At 44.6% G+C, this 13789-nt stretch overlaps 1 protein-coding gene across 1 annotated transcript in view; it reads left to right on the plus strand.

Moving 5' to 3' along the window:
- Nucleotides 1–12765, plus strand: part of AKR1D1 (aldo-keto reductase family 1 member D1) — a 51874-nt gene extending 39109 nt beyond the window's left edge. The window contains exons 5-9 of the mRNA XM_044441142.1: nt 3073–3195; nt 6984–7093; nt 8678–8843; nt 10774–10856; nt 11831–12765. Of these exons, the coding sequence (XP_044297077.1) occupies nt 3073–3195; nt 6984–7093; nt 8678–8843; nt 10774–10856; nt 11831–11873 (525 nt within the window). The 3' untranslated portion in view covers nt 11874–12765. The remainder of the gene's footprint in view (nt 1–3072; nt 3196–6983; nt 7094–8677; nt 8844–10773; nt 10857–11830) is intronic.
- Nucleotides 12766–13789: the final 1024 nt, after the last annotated feature.

The following is a 13789-nucleotide window of genomic DNA, read 5'->3' on the forward strand; positions in this document are numbered from 1 at the left end:
TTGACCCAGTCACTTCATTCTTCCTGGCGCTACTAGTACTAGCCCTCTGCTCTTCCCAGGTAGCACATTGGACACCTTTCAACGTGAGAGGCTCATCTTCCAGTGTCATATCTCTTTGCCTGTTGGTACTGTCCATGGGGTTTTCATGGCAAAGATACTGGAGTGGGTTGCCATTTCCTTCTCCAGTGGATCACCTTTTGTCAGAGCTCTCTGCTATGACCTGTCCGTCTTGGGTGGCCCTGCATGGCATAGCTCATAGTTTCATTGATCTACACAAGCCCCTTCGCCACGACAAGGCAGTGATCCATGAAGGAAAGGGGGAATAGGCACTATGGGTATTTAAATCTTGACAGAACACACTTTTCTTATAATTAGAAAAAGATGATGGCTCTCTTTTTTCTGTCTATATTGGATTTGGTAGTTTTGTAAAGCAGCCAAACAGAAATCACTAGTTGCAAGGTTTGGAATCACAGCATTTCCTTTGTGGCACATGTCCTCATAATAAGCTCCAGTTAGACCAGGGAGAGGTACCATGTATCTAACTATGTGGAGGTAATTATATTTCTGGAGCCACAGAAATGGCATCTTGCCTAATGCAGGAACCTAGGAAGCCACATTATGCTGAGCCAGAGACCCATTTCCCAAACCAGTCAATGGAGTGGTGAAAATGATTGGATCAGAGGTTGGCAAACAGATGCCTTCCAAATGTTTCTGACTACAACTCCCTTAAATCTCAGCTGATCTAGCATCTGGTCAGGTATTCGGGAAATGGTCTCAGCTCACAGGCAACTGCTGTAGAACTGCTTCTTTGCAGCCTTCAAGGGATGGTTCCTGGCCCAATTAGCTTCTCGTCAAGGTCAGGGAAAGACATTGTTCCTTGGGGCAAGTGTGAAGGGTAGGCATGGTTGTGCGCATGCCCAGGAACCACATACCAGCTGGGGCCCAGTGACAAGAGCCTGCTAGGGCTGCTCCTCTCTCTGGCCAGACAATGGTGGTGATAAGAAGAAGCGTCAGCAGATGCCATGGCAGACTTGCCTCTTGGCTTTTTGCCTCCCAAGCAAGGCAGTGGGACAAATGATGAGAGAGGTGAGGAACAAGAGCAGTAAGTGCCAGGGAGAGTGAGAAGGGAGACTCACTGAGGGAGTGGGCCCATTGAAGGGATCTTGCCCAAAAGCCCTCAAAAACCTGGAGCCAGTGCTGATGGGCACTCACGGCACAGTTACTATAGCAGACAAGTGTTTTTAAAAGCAGTTGCAAAAAGAGACTTCAAGGGAATGGCGACTTGATGAAGCAGCAGTGAATAATATATAAAATATATTATTTTTATTATTTTCTTGACATAAATAGAATACAGAAAACAGAAAGGGGTGTGTATGTATAGAAGCAAAATAAAATTGCCAAGGGAGTTTGAACAAGTATAACCAGTACATTCAACCCAACACATTTCAAAGAGACCAACAATATCTATCTTTCTATCTTTCAGTACTCTATGGAAGTTGAGAAAAAGGAATTATTATTCTGTATACTGACAAATTTTTGAATCAGTTCAAATCAATTATAAATCATCAACTACTTTTAAAGAGCTTCCTTTTACATCCTTTTTATTGTACTGGGTACAGTAGAATTTCCATTTGTCATTAAATTCCTCAATTGGTCTTCTATTTACATTATTAGTTAATTTTGCCACCACTACATGCTCTGCCAATTTATTTTTCCAGTCTTCAGTTGTTGGGATTCGGGTATTTTCCATTTAAAGGCATTTGCAATTCTTGCTGCAGTTGCCATATATTTAAATAACTCTGACATATTCTTTGAAAAAGTATCTGGTATTATATTCAAAAGCATATTCTCAAATCTTCTAGAAAACTTAGTTTTAAAGGTTTTCTTTATAGCTCCCCATATTGTAGCTATAGAGACATCACTTGTAATATTTAGTTTAAAAAATTCTTCCAGTTCTTCTGACTTTTTCAAGAGATCCTCTTGCAACGAAAGGCTGTCATTAAGTCTCCGTCTCCTTCCTCCAGCTTGTTCTTCCCACCATATCATCTCCAACGGGTTGCGGTCAGAAAGTATCTTGGGTTTGATCTTCCCAACCTCTAGATTAATAATTAAGTTTTTAGATATCCAGCACATATCAGTCCTTGAGTATGTCTGTTGTCTATCAGAAAAAAGCATCTTCTAAATATAACATTTCCATATAATTAAAAAAAATAGGAAGTTTGTTCCCTTTTACTTTTTTAGATTTATTCTTGTTAGGGTCTGTAATTCCATTCATATCACCAATAATCAAAACTGTTCCTTCTTGCAACTCCAATAGTAATTGAAAAAAATCAGCAAACTTTTCTTTTGCATCATTAGGAGCATATATCATAGCCAATGTATTTGTCCTCCCATTTGGGAGTCTTCAAAACAATGCATCTTCCTTCTGGGTCTTTTAATTCTTCTACAACTTTAAAACCTTGATTATTGATATAAATGACAACTCCTTTTTGTATCAGCTGAGGCTTCATATACATGCCCAGCCTCTTAGTGGGCTCAACTTTATAGGTGCTGGTATTAACCTATAAAGCCCTAAACGGCTTGGGACCAGGATACCTGAAGGAGCGCCTCTTCCCTTACATGCCCTCACGCCCCTTAAGATCTGTGGGAGAGGCTCTGCTCTGGGAAGCCTCCCTGAAGGAAGTAAAGAGGATGTCTATTCGGAGTAGGGCCATCTGGCGCCGCAGGTGAAAACCTTTTTATTTGAACATCATTTTAAGAATAAATGGTTTTAGAGTTAAGCCAACAGTCACTTTTTTTTCCTTCTAATTTATTGATTCTGACTCTTACTGTATTCTTATTTTATTGATTGCATTTAATATTGCAAATGATTTATTATTATCATGATATTAGGAATTGTTTTATCATTGTTGTGGATTTTATGTCTGTAAGCCATCCTGAGACACTGTTGTAAAGGATGGGTTAGAAATGTTCTATTAAATTATTAAGTTAAATTCCCCCAGAAATCTGAATGGACCCCCACCCTCTTGCTTCTGCTCCCCTGCCACTGATTTGTCCTCTTCCTCATGGCAGGCTCTGGAAGAATGTAAAGATGCGGGGCTGGTAAAATCCATTGGTGTGTCGAACTTCAACCGTAGGCAACTGGAGATGATTCTGAACAAGCCAGGCCTTAAGCACAAACCTGTCAGCAACCAGGTAACAGGAGATAAGTGGTGACACGTGTGTAGATTTGGTTCTCACATCTGACATGCTGTTGTGGGCTCGAGCTTCCTATCAGAGTAACGAGGTGTCTTACCGGAAGCAGTGCAGTGCTGGAAGCAGCCAGTGATGGACTTGTTCCCTGAGCATCCTGGGTCTTCCATGGGCCTGGTGGGGACTCTTGCCTCAGGGATGGTGGATCCCATGCCCCACGTCCACCAACAGAAGGACCCCCTGCTTTGCCAGCCGCATTCCCTGGGTTGCCTGGGGTGCTGTACTGTACCTGCTGCTGCAGACCACCCACTGTGGGACACTGGCAGCAGGAAGCAGCCGGCAAATACCTCTGGAATGGGCGCCTGGTCCGGCACCTCGCTCTGGGGGGTTTTTCCTCAGAGCAAGGCATGTGAGGGCTGGGCAGTCATGGAGACTGTCTGTGTTGCTGAGGAAGGACACCTCAGAGTGAGGCTGCCCGCACTGCTGCTGCTGGGCTCAACAACAACTGGGGGAACATAGTGAAGGAGAGCGAACTGATTGAGCATGCCCCTGTGGCAGCCATTGTGTGCAAGCACCCACTGTACTTTCAAAATTCCAGATGTGCCCACTGACCCCAAAAGACTGCAAACCCCTCGCCTACTCAGAATAGCTGAATGGCAGTGGCCCTCCAGGGAGTGGGGAGGAGGCACGAGAGTTGCACGTCATCTGCTTCTTGGTCCTGTGAAGTGGGGATGTGAAGAACTGAACCCAGAAGCTTCAGCATGCAGAAGAGGTGTACTTCTGGGGGACACCTTCAGTTGGCTGCAGAGTTTGGGGCAAGCAATGGGGTCTGCTTTCCCCTCCTGAAAATGCTACACGGATAATTGGGAGATCCCAGCTGTATGGGGCGAACTGCAGGGCAGGGGGCAGGGGAACTCCCTGAGAGTCAGGAAGAGGCACAGTCTAGAATCAGAATCATTTTGTCCATGGAAAGCAGATCCTGGATCCAACCCCACATGTACCTTGAGCTCTGAGGTGGAGCGTAGAACAATATAGTGGTGGGGCTATATTAAAGCTAGCAAATAATACCATATTCTTAAAAGATAGTTGCATTCAGCATTATATTGCGGGAATGAAGAGGAGAGGCCCTGGCTTTGGCAGAATTTCTTTCCTCCTTGCACAGACCTTTGAAATAGTGCCACTACTATTTCTGAAGGTCTCCACATGGAGGACAGCCATGTTGAAAGGAACCCAGGACGCAATGTCCTGAGTCATAAATCTTGCAGTTCTTACAGGGGCCATGCACACAATATTGGGCAGGACACAAATGTGTCCAGCTCATTATTCTTCGTTGCAGACAATTGGCCTCATGCCTTGATTAATAATTCCTAGAAATGGAATGGCCTGAAGTTAAGAAGTCTGTGTCATCAGAAAACTCTATTAGCAGATCTGACAGTAGACTTTGTTGACAAAACCCACTGTGAGGGGACTGGAGCATGATTTTCTTGGCAACGAGAAAAGGCTGTGTGTTCCACCAGCTTAAACTTGTGTTCGAAGTGCATGGACTAGCCTAAGGAAGCCCTTCTCCCCACCACCCCTTCTGCAGACTGTTTGGGGTACTCCTGGACAGCTACGTAGCACTCGTGCTGCAATGAATCATGCACACCATTCCTCAGTTGTGTGATAAATTGGGGCAACTCCAGGTAATAAATTGTTGGCCTATGTAAATAGGTACCTGGGTCAAGGAAGGTATTCTGAGGCAGGGAGCAAATGAGTGTTCTTTTCTGCTTCATGGTTGCACTCCAAACCCATCCCATCTTTTAAGGAAGCTGCATTTATGATGAAATCATGGGAAGATGGCTTCATTCTATATACCAGTGAGCTCCATGCATGCAATAAACAATATCTTAAGCTGCCAACGTGGTTGTGTGAATTGAACATTTGGATGCATGTGCATGCAGTATTGATGCTGAAGCCAGCATTCTTGCTCTCGTGCCCGAGCGACTTCATCCTCCTTCACCTGAAGGCAGCAGACTAACATGGGGCGTGCAGAGCAACCTACATGGTACACAGGAAGATGGTGAGCATTCCACTGATTCCTCCCAGCATCTGAGTGAAGTCACTGCTTCACTCTGCCTAATGGTAGAGCCAGCCCTGCAGAGACCAAGAGCAGCAGAATACCAGTGGCTATGTTCATTTTAAAACCAGGAATGTTTTTTTCTCCTGCGTGCAAACTTTTTAAATTTCAAGTCCTTTCTCAGTCTGAACCACTTTATAAATTTTGATCAATTCTTATCAAACATTAACTGAGATGCAATTCTCACCCATCTGCAGCAACCACATTCTATAGGTATACCTATTCCTAGGGTGGAGAGAACCAGGATCCGCCTGCCTACCCTAGACCTGTTAGGAGGAGGAGCCCATCAGACAAAGGGGTGGCAACCCTAATTTAGCACTAGTTGTGAGGAATTTGTAGCCAGAGGTTTTATGAAGCTCCTTGGAGGTGAGTGAGTGCAAACTTCCAAGGAAATTTGTACAGGATCACATAGTTTAACCTGAAGTGCTGCTTGTAATAAAGGTGCCAGTTCCAGGTGCTTGAGTGCCCATGGGCTACATGCCCACCGTGGGCCCACTTCCACAGTGATACCTCCTCCCCACCATGATCCCCAGCTGCTTTTGCTCCTCATCTTCACCTTCTTCCTCACCATTGTGCCCACATGCTTGCATGGCAGGCAGCAAACCAGTGACCGAGTCGGCCACGGTCTCTGCTGTCCCTCTCACCACTGCAGCCGCTGTCCAGGCCGAGCAAGAGGAGTTGAATCCCCAGGCTGCAGTGGTGGAAAGGACGAGCCGCTGCAGCGGATTCTTGCCAGGGCTAAACTTCCTCCAGAGCAGTGCATGGAGACTCTTCACTTTGGTTAACATCCAGGGGAAGGGTGGCATTTTGTCTTGAAATAACCTGATTTGAAAACTAACAACCAAACTACACACGGCACTGAATGCAGCGGAGGTTTGCTTGCAAGGTGTTGTGTGGGTGCCATGCCAGTCTGCTTAGAGGATGAAATTGGGGGAGAACCTGTGCAGAGGGAGGGGTTTCTTCACATCTGGTTGCCTCTCCACTGAAAAGTAGACCTCCAACAGCATTTCATCTTGTTAAAGGTGCAATCCTACTGATTGCCCTTAATGCTTGTAAGTCTCTGAACTTGGAGGCTTACAAGGATCCAGCACTAAGTGGGTGGAGCAGTGGAGCTGATCTGTACCCCCTGCTCTTCCCTCTCTGCATTTTAGATTGATAGCCCTTGTAGGCCATTTAGCTGAGGTGCTTTTGAGGAAGGAAGGAGGCTGCAGGAGACCAGGAGACACCCTAGCCTAGCCTCCACAATCCCCTTCCCTCAGAACACCCCCTTTACCCTTTCTGCAAGGTCACCTTCCCCAGCTCAAAGAGAGAGCCAGTGGAGAAATAACCGTAAGTGCAGGGAGGGCCTTCAAGTGCAGAACTGACTTTGTGATTTTGGATCTAGGAATTTGGAATATCCTCTCTCTCTCTCTCTCTCTCTCTCTCTCTCTCTCTCTCTCTCTCTGTGTGTGTGTGTGTGTGTGTGTGTGTGTGTGTCCTGACCCAGGCCCAGAAAATGTCTAGAGGATCATAAGATTGCTCTCGCAGCTGCTGCTGCTGCTTTAGTAACCCACCCTTGCTCCTTCATTCCCTTCTGGATTCAGTCTCTTCTATTTGTTCTTGAGCTGGGGGTCAGACTAGATGGCCTGGGAGACCCCTTCTGACTCGCTCTCTTTCTATGTTTCTATCTCTGTAGGTTGAGTGCCACCCATATTTTACCCAACCCAAACTGTCAGAGTTTTGCAAAGAGCATGACATCATCCTTGTTGGGTACAGCCCACTAGGAACATCGAGGGATGAAATGTGGTAAGATTTTGTGTTTAGGAAGATTCGCTTCTTTAGCAGGATGACTTAGAAGGTTGCTAGGTCTCCCATAGCAATGTAGGAAGAAAATAATCAAGGGCTGGACTTGAGGTAAGAACAAATTCTTACTCTCACTGATGTAGCCTTGAGAAGGAATGGCACAGTGAAGCAGCAAACATGAAGAACTGGCTGATCTCCTTTGTGCAGTGCTTCATTCCATCATTTCTGTTCACGAGTGAGGCAAGCCTGGGGGGAAATGCAAGATGAAGGAACCACCAAATCCAAACTTAGAAGTGTAGTTTATTCCAACAATAATTACAAATTTTCTAATTCACTTTTGGTGGTGTTTTATTGTTCTATTATTTTTAAGTTTTTTAATTAAAACATAATTTCATCTCTGCAGCATCCAATTGCCAAAGCTCCCTGTGTGGTTTACAGCAGTTTTAAAAACTTTCAAAATATAATTCTAATTTCAAGAGCGACCCAACTTACACATGATGCAACTTTAATATGAAGGCTGCATCATGGTCTAGCAGTAGCCCTCCCCAGCCTGGTGCCTTCCAGATGTCTTGGACTGCAATGCACAACATTCCTGACCATCTGCCATTCGCGCTGGGGCTGATGGAACTGATGTCCAAAATATCTGGAGGGTACCAAGTTAGAGAAGGCTGTCCTAAAGCAACAAAGTAGCTTTAGATGTGTAAAGGACTTTGTGTTCCATTTCCCCTCAAATCCCCCCCCCCAAAAAAAAAACCTCAGGAAAAACTGTCCCCACCCCATGCCTTTAACACTCCTGTAAATTATACATCTCTACTAGAGCGTGAATCCAATTAAACTCCCTGATGCTTATTTCTGAGTAGACATGCATAGGATTTCATTGTTGCCAATTATAGCTGCAGTCCTAAGCATGCTTAGGCAGAAAATTGTCCTACAGTTTCCAACATGCCCCAAGAAGCATGAGTGATTGAGGGATGCTGAGAATTATAGTATTTATTTCTGTCTAAATATGCACAGAGTTGCACCTTAAAAGATTTAAAATCAATTAATCAACCAAACATTGCAGCTCTAGATTGGAGTGGGAATCTGTGGTCCTCCAGCTGTCGTTGGAGTGCAACTATCATCACCCCAACTATTGGCCATGCTAACTGGGGCTGATGGGACTTGGATCCAGCATCACATGCAGGGCCAGAAGCTTCCCACACCTTCCTAGGATGAAGCATTTGTCGTTGGCCATGGCATCTGAACCTGTACGTTTCAGGCCTGTGTTAATTATAATGCTGCATGGGCAAGAACACCATGCTATGTTTTCAGGTGGCTGAACTTCCTTCTGCTGCTATTACAGAGGAATAAATATCTTTGTTACCATATCCAGGGTCAGGAAGGCCAGCCTGAAATAGAAATAAGAAACACCCACAAAGCAATGCACAACTCTTGAAAGTGGATGCATTTACAATGGCAGGCTTCAAAACATAATGACAATTGAAGTGATCTTGCTTCAGTTCCTTCTGACCCCACCATGATGTTCTTTTGGTGATGCCGCTACCACTTAAAGACTCTCTGTTTCATTTTTGTCCCCATTACAACAAGGGTTAACCTGTCTTCCCCTCCACTACTGGATGACCCCTTGTTGAATGCCATTGGAAGAAAATACAACAAGACAGCAGCTCAGGTGGCCCTTCGCTTCAACATCCAGCGAGGGGTGGTGGTCATTCCAAAAAGCTTCAACTCAGAGCGCATTAAAGAAAACTTCCAGGTAATGTTGATCTGATCTGATAGCAGGAGTGGAACAACATGTAATCCCCAAGATGTTGTTAGACATCATCTCTCATCAGCCCTACCTTGGATGGTTCGTGGCTGGGGATGATAGGAGCTGCAGTCCAGCAATATTTATTTATTATTTATTTAAACATTTCTATGCCGCCCCTTGCCGAAGCCTCGGGCGGCTCACAACATCGAATAAAATACACAATAAATTAAAACAATAACAATTAAAATATATACAGTAGAATAAAATAAGCCGTCCTGGCCAAATAAAATTCAATAATATTAACATTTAAAATGCTGCTTAAATAAAAAGGTCTTCGCCTGGCGCCGAAAAACAAATAACGACGGCGCCAGGCGGACCTCTCTGGGGAGCGCGTTCCATAACTTAGGTGCCACCGCTGAGAAAGCCCTCCTCCGAGTAACCACCCTCCTAATTTCCTTCACTGAGGGCTCCCGGAGGAGGGCCTCTCCCGCTGATCTCAGGGGGCAGCTGGGCATATATGGACGTAAGCGCTCCTTCAGGTAACCAGGACCCAAGCCGTTTAGGGCTTTATAGGTCATCACCAACACCTTGAATTGGGCCCGGACTTCAATGCGATATCTACCGGGCCGCACGTTTGCCCACATCTCTTGTATCAAAACATCTACCATTCTTTCTTCCCATCCCACTGGAGAAAGTAGGGCTGCCTGCTAGTCTTGCTTATATAACCATCCTCCAAAGGGGCCTTGTCAGTGGGCCTCGTCTCATGAACTTCAGCCTTTTTAGACCTGGAATCCACATTGAACCAGCCATGCATTTGGAGCCCGTGGCCCTTTCCCATATATCTGTGTGGTGACAACGTTGCTGTAGTGCACCATCTCAATCCAGGCTGCCCTCCAATAGTGGAAGCCATGGTGAACATTCCCCTTAGGTTAGGCATCTCTTCTTCTCACCTGGGCAAATCTACAGTGCCTCTCCTCCATAAACAGTGGCTCAAACGACCACATTCTTGCTGTTAGTCTAAAACAGGGTGACCACTCTTCTGGTTCTACCGTCTTTTCCCAACCATCATTTATTTTTAATGGTTTCCTGGCCTTTGTGAACTTTTGAAAAATTGAAATGCTTCTCTCAAAGCTTGCATAACTGCAGTAAGAGCGTTTGACTAAGGTCTTATTGCTTTGGGCCCTGAGCATTGTTGGAATGTGCCATTCAGCTTTCCTGAAACAGAATTTGGCTGTTGAGCTAAAAGAGGCATGCATCCTTACTCTAAAAGAGTCAGGGTCCAGTATGATGTAGGAACTAGAGAATTGGACATGCTGTCTTTTCTTGCACATGAATCTCACTTGGTGATCTTGGGCTCAGTTCCCCCTTTATCAAGGCTGATGGGAATTAAAGCTCAAATTCCTGGTGTGCATCGGCTTTGGGAAGATTGCTTTCTAGCTTCAGTCATGAGATCTTGGCTTTAGAATTTCCTTTGAAGAAGGTTCACATTTTCTTTTTGACACCAGGTGGAAGCTATTTTGTTTTTACTTTCCCAGTTCTCTTATCTGTCCTTTTTAAAAAGTCTGCTCTTCGTGGGTGCCTGAAATCATTGTTTGGTTGTGCTTTTAATGTTTTTTCTGCACACCATTGTATGAGTTATGGTCGAAAAGTGTCCAACAAATACTGAGAAATGCAAGATACAGTGCAAGTAAACTTCCCCAAGGTTTTTGCTGGGTTACTGGTTAATGAATGTAATTTCTGTGTCCACTATAGAAAGACATGTTTCAACAGGATTTACGACAGGAGTCATACATGCAAGCAATCAAAACATAAACATAGAAGTGTGAATTTGGACATGCATTTATCACAGTCAGAGACTGGAAAATTAGATGTCAGAGTTAATCACACAACTGGCAGAGAATAATTGGTGCTTTTTCTCCCTCTTGTTTTTCCTAAGATCTTTGACTTTTCCCTCACTGATAAAGAAATGCAAGAAATTGCGGCTTTGAATAAAGATATCCGCTATGTGACCCTGAGCATGTAAGTACCAGCATGGTTCTGGACAGGGGTGGTGTGGAGAAATTAGCTGTTCTAATGCAAAGATGGGACAGGTGTGATGCATAGTGAAAAGGGGAGGGCCAAATGCACATCCCTTCAGTCTTGCCTTCCATTTCAGAATGATGAATTCACAGAAAGAAAAGGCGTTTGTCATTCAAAGTGGTTTACAATACTTTAATATGGTGGTGGTGGGAAATCAGGGCACTGGGATCCAACAGAGCCAACATCTCCCCCAACAGACCCTGGAGCATCCCATTTTTGGCATGAGCAATGATGCGGGAACTGTCCCAAGGAGACAGGTGGCCACTGGGACTGGACATCCTTCTTGCCCTCCCCCCGCAACTCCCAATTGAGCTCCCCTGGTGTTTTGGGTTGCTTCCTAAAATACTCAGAATTTTAAGATACTTGCCATAAAAATTCATAGCAGAATCACTGTGGAAAGAGCGATAAAAGATTTAAACCCCACATTTCAGGGACTGCATCTCTAAAATTGTGCTCCAGGAACTTTTAGGGCAGGGGTGGTCTGAAGATAATCTCAGAGGTTTGGGACTTCAACTCCCAGCCTTCCTGACCATTGGCCATTCTGGCAGAAGCTTCTGGAAGCAGAAGCCTGAAACATCTGGAGATCTACCTTCTACCCAGCTTGGTTTTAAATCTTGCCTTTTGTACTCTCTTCCTTCAGCTTATTTAAGACTTGAGTTGGTCATCTGAAGGGAGAACTGCTGTTTGAAGTCCTTTTGTGTTACACGAACGGACAGAGCACAAGCCATTTGGTATTTTTCTTCTTTGAGTCCCCTTGAAAATTGCTGTGCTCTTGCTTAGCTCTCAGTCACTTTGAGGGGTTCCTGGTGCAGACAAACATACCCACAGATGGTGCCTCCCACAAGCAGCATCTGTGGCTGGCTGGTTGTTCATGTGTGTTGTCCCTATTAATTTTGACTCTTAATTCCCCACAGGTGGAAAGACCATCCTGAGTACCCATTCAATGAGGAATACTGAAAATAAGGTGGACCCAAACATGGATTTTCAATCTTAGTGGTCATGACTTGTTTATTATCTTTTAATTTTGTATCTGATAGTAGTAAATTGTTGCTCTTTCTGCACTTATGTATCCTTCCCCAAACCTCAGTCATATGATCCATAATGTATATCAAAATTAAGGCCTTTCAGAAAGGCATTGCTCATACTGTGTTCAAATACAGCTAAAATTTAAAGGTCATGATGTAGATTTTGCTAGTGGAGGGTCCAATGTTGGAAACAGGATTTTAAAAGTAGAAAATCTTTCACTTTCATGGCACAAACTTGTCAGGTGTTGTTTGGGACTGACTCATGGTGACCCCATGAATGAAAGCCGTCCGAAATGCCTGTCCAGGCTGTGGCTTCCGTTATGGAGCCCACTGATCCCATATTTGGTCTTCCCTTTCTTTGGCCTTTGACTTTCCCTAGCATGACTGTCTTTTCCCGGGAGTCATTTCTGATAAACTTTAAAGGTTTCTGGCTAAACTTTTGTTAAACCACAAGTACTGGATGCAAACATTGATCGGGGATGGCAGTCATTTTAAGGAAACCTGATTAATGAAATCAACAACAACAAGAAGACAGTTGTCTTCTAGATCAGAATGTTACCTGATCTCAGGTGATCTTAGGTTTCCATGGCACCCCTGTTCTTCCTATGCTGCTTGTACAGCCTGGCCTCCCAGGTAAACATGGAAACCATCTGATTTCAAATGTGCTAATCAATGCTTGTGGCAGGAATTTCAACCCAATAAGCTGTTAACACTACCTGGTCATCAGAGGTGTAAAAGAAAACTCCACTTTGCTCTCAGGGTCAATTGCCCCTTTGCTTGTGATCAAACTTATTCTTGAGAATAAAAATACAGTTTTTCTTTTCTCTCCCTCCTGTCATGTTTAATTGGGCAAAGCACACCAGGGAAGTGTCCTTCAAAAGGTTTGGAATCTTTTTCTGGGGTTTAACATGCACTGCCAGAGAGCAAGCCCTGGTTTTGCATTCACACAGATACACACAATACTTAGAAAAGAAAGGTACATTTATTCAGCAGGAAATACAGAGTAGGTATTATCTTTTAACCTGACGTTATCTAGGCAACAAATATTATGGATGCATCGCTTATCTTACCCTATGAAGAACTTCCTGCTTAATAAAGTGAGAAGCTAGCAGGCAAGCAGGCAGGAAGACACACACAGACACACAGACACACAGACACACAGACACACAGACACACACACAGAGAAAGAGAGAGAGAGAGAGAGAGAGAGAGAGAGAGAGAGAGAGAGAGAGATCATTACCTGTCCTGCAGGTAAGCTCTAGATAGCAGTCCTAGGTATGTGGAGGACTGGGGTGCCAGGTGCGTGTTCCAGGCTGGCCTCTGCCTGTATTGCGTTCAGAACTTGTCCCTCCTCTTCCTGCCATGTTCAGAGCATGTCTGACTCCCTGACTATACAGTATCTCTCTGTACTTGTGACATTGCAAAGGATTAGTTTCCCAGACTTACGCTAATTGTTGGATAGGTGCTTGATTGCTTTTTGATGACCTTAGCTATTGTTTCTCTGCGCTAGACCTTGAGCATGTCCATTTTCTATGAGTCTTTGGCAGTGTTTGCTAGCTGCTGTCAATGGGGTAATTTCCTGGTGTTTCAGGACCATAAATGGGTCCCCCTCCTAGCAGGGTTGTTTTTCATGATCCTTCTCAGGGAAAAATGCCTGACCTTTTCCCCACCAGAATTCCAGCATTCACTGTTATCTCACACTGCTAGCCAGGATAAGTCCTTCGTCCTGAACTGACGCTTACCCCAGCAGGGCAACTGGCCTGAAAGCCCACTCTGTCATGAGAGCTTATTATCATGGCACTCATGTTGGTCTGTACATTCATTGCAGGCTTTCATCAGCCTTGCCAC

Source organism: Varanus komodoensis, unplaced genomic scaffold (genome assembly GCF_004798865.1).
Source record: "Varanus komodoensis strain SLA01 unplaced genomic scaffold, ASM479886v1 scaffold39, whole genome shotgun sequence".
Lineage (NCBI taxonomy): Eukaryota > Metazoa > Chordata > Lepidosauria > Squamata > Varanidae > Varanus > Varanus komodoensis.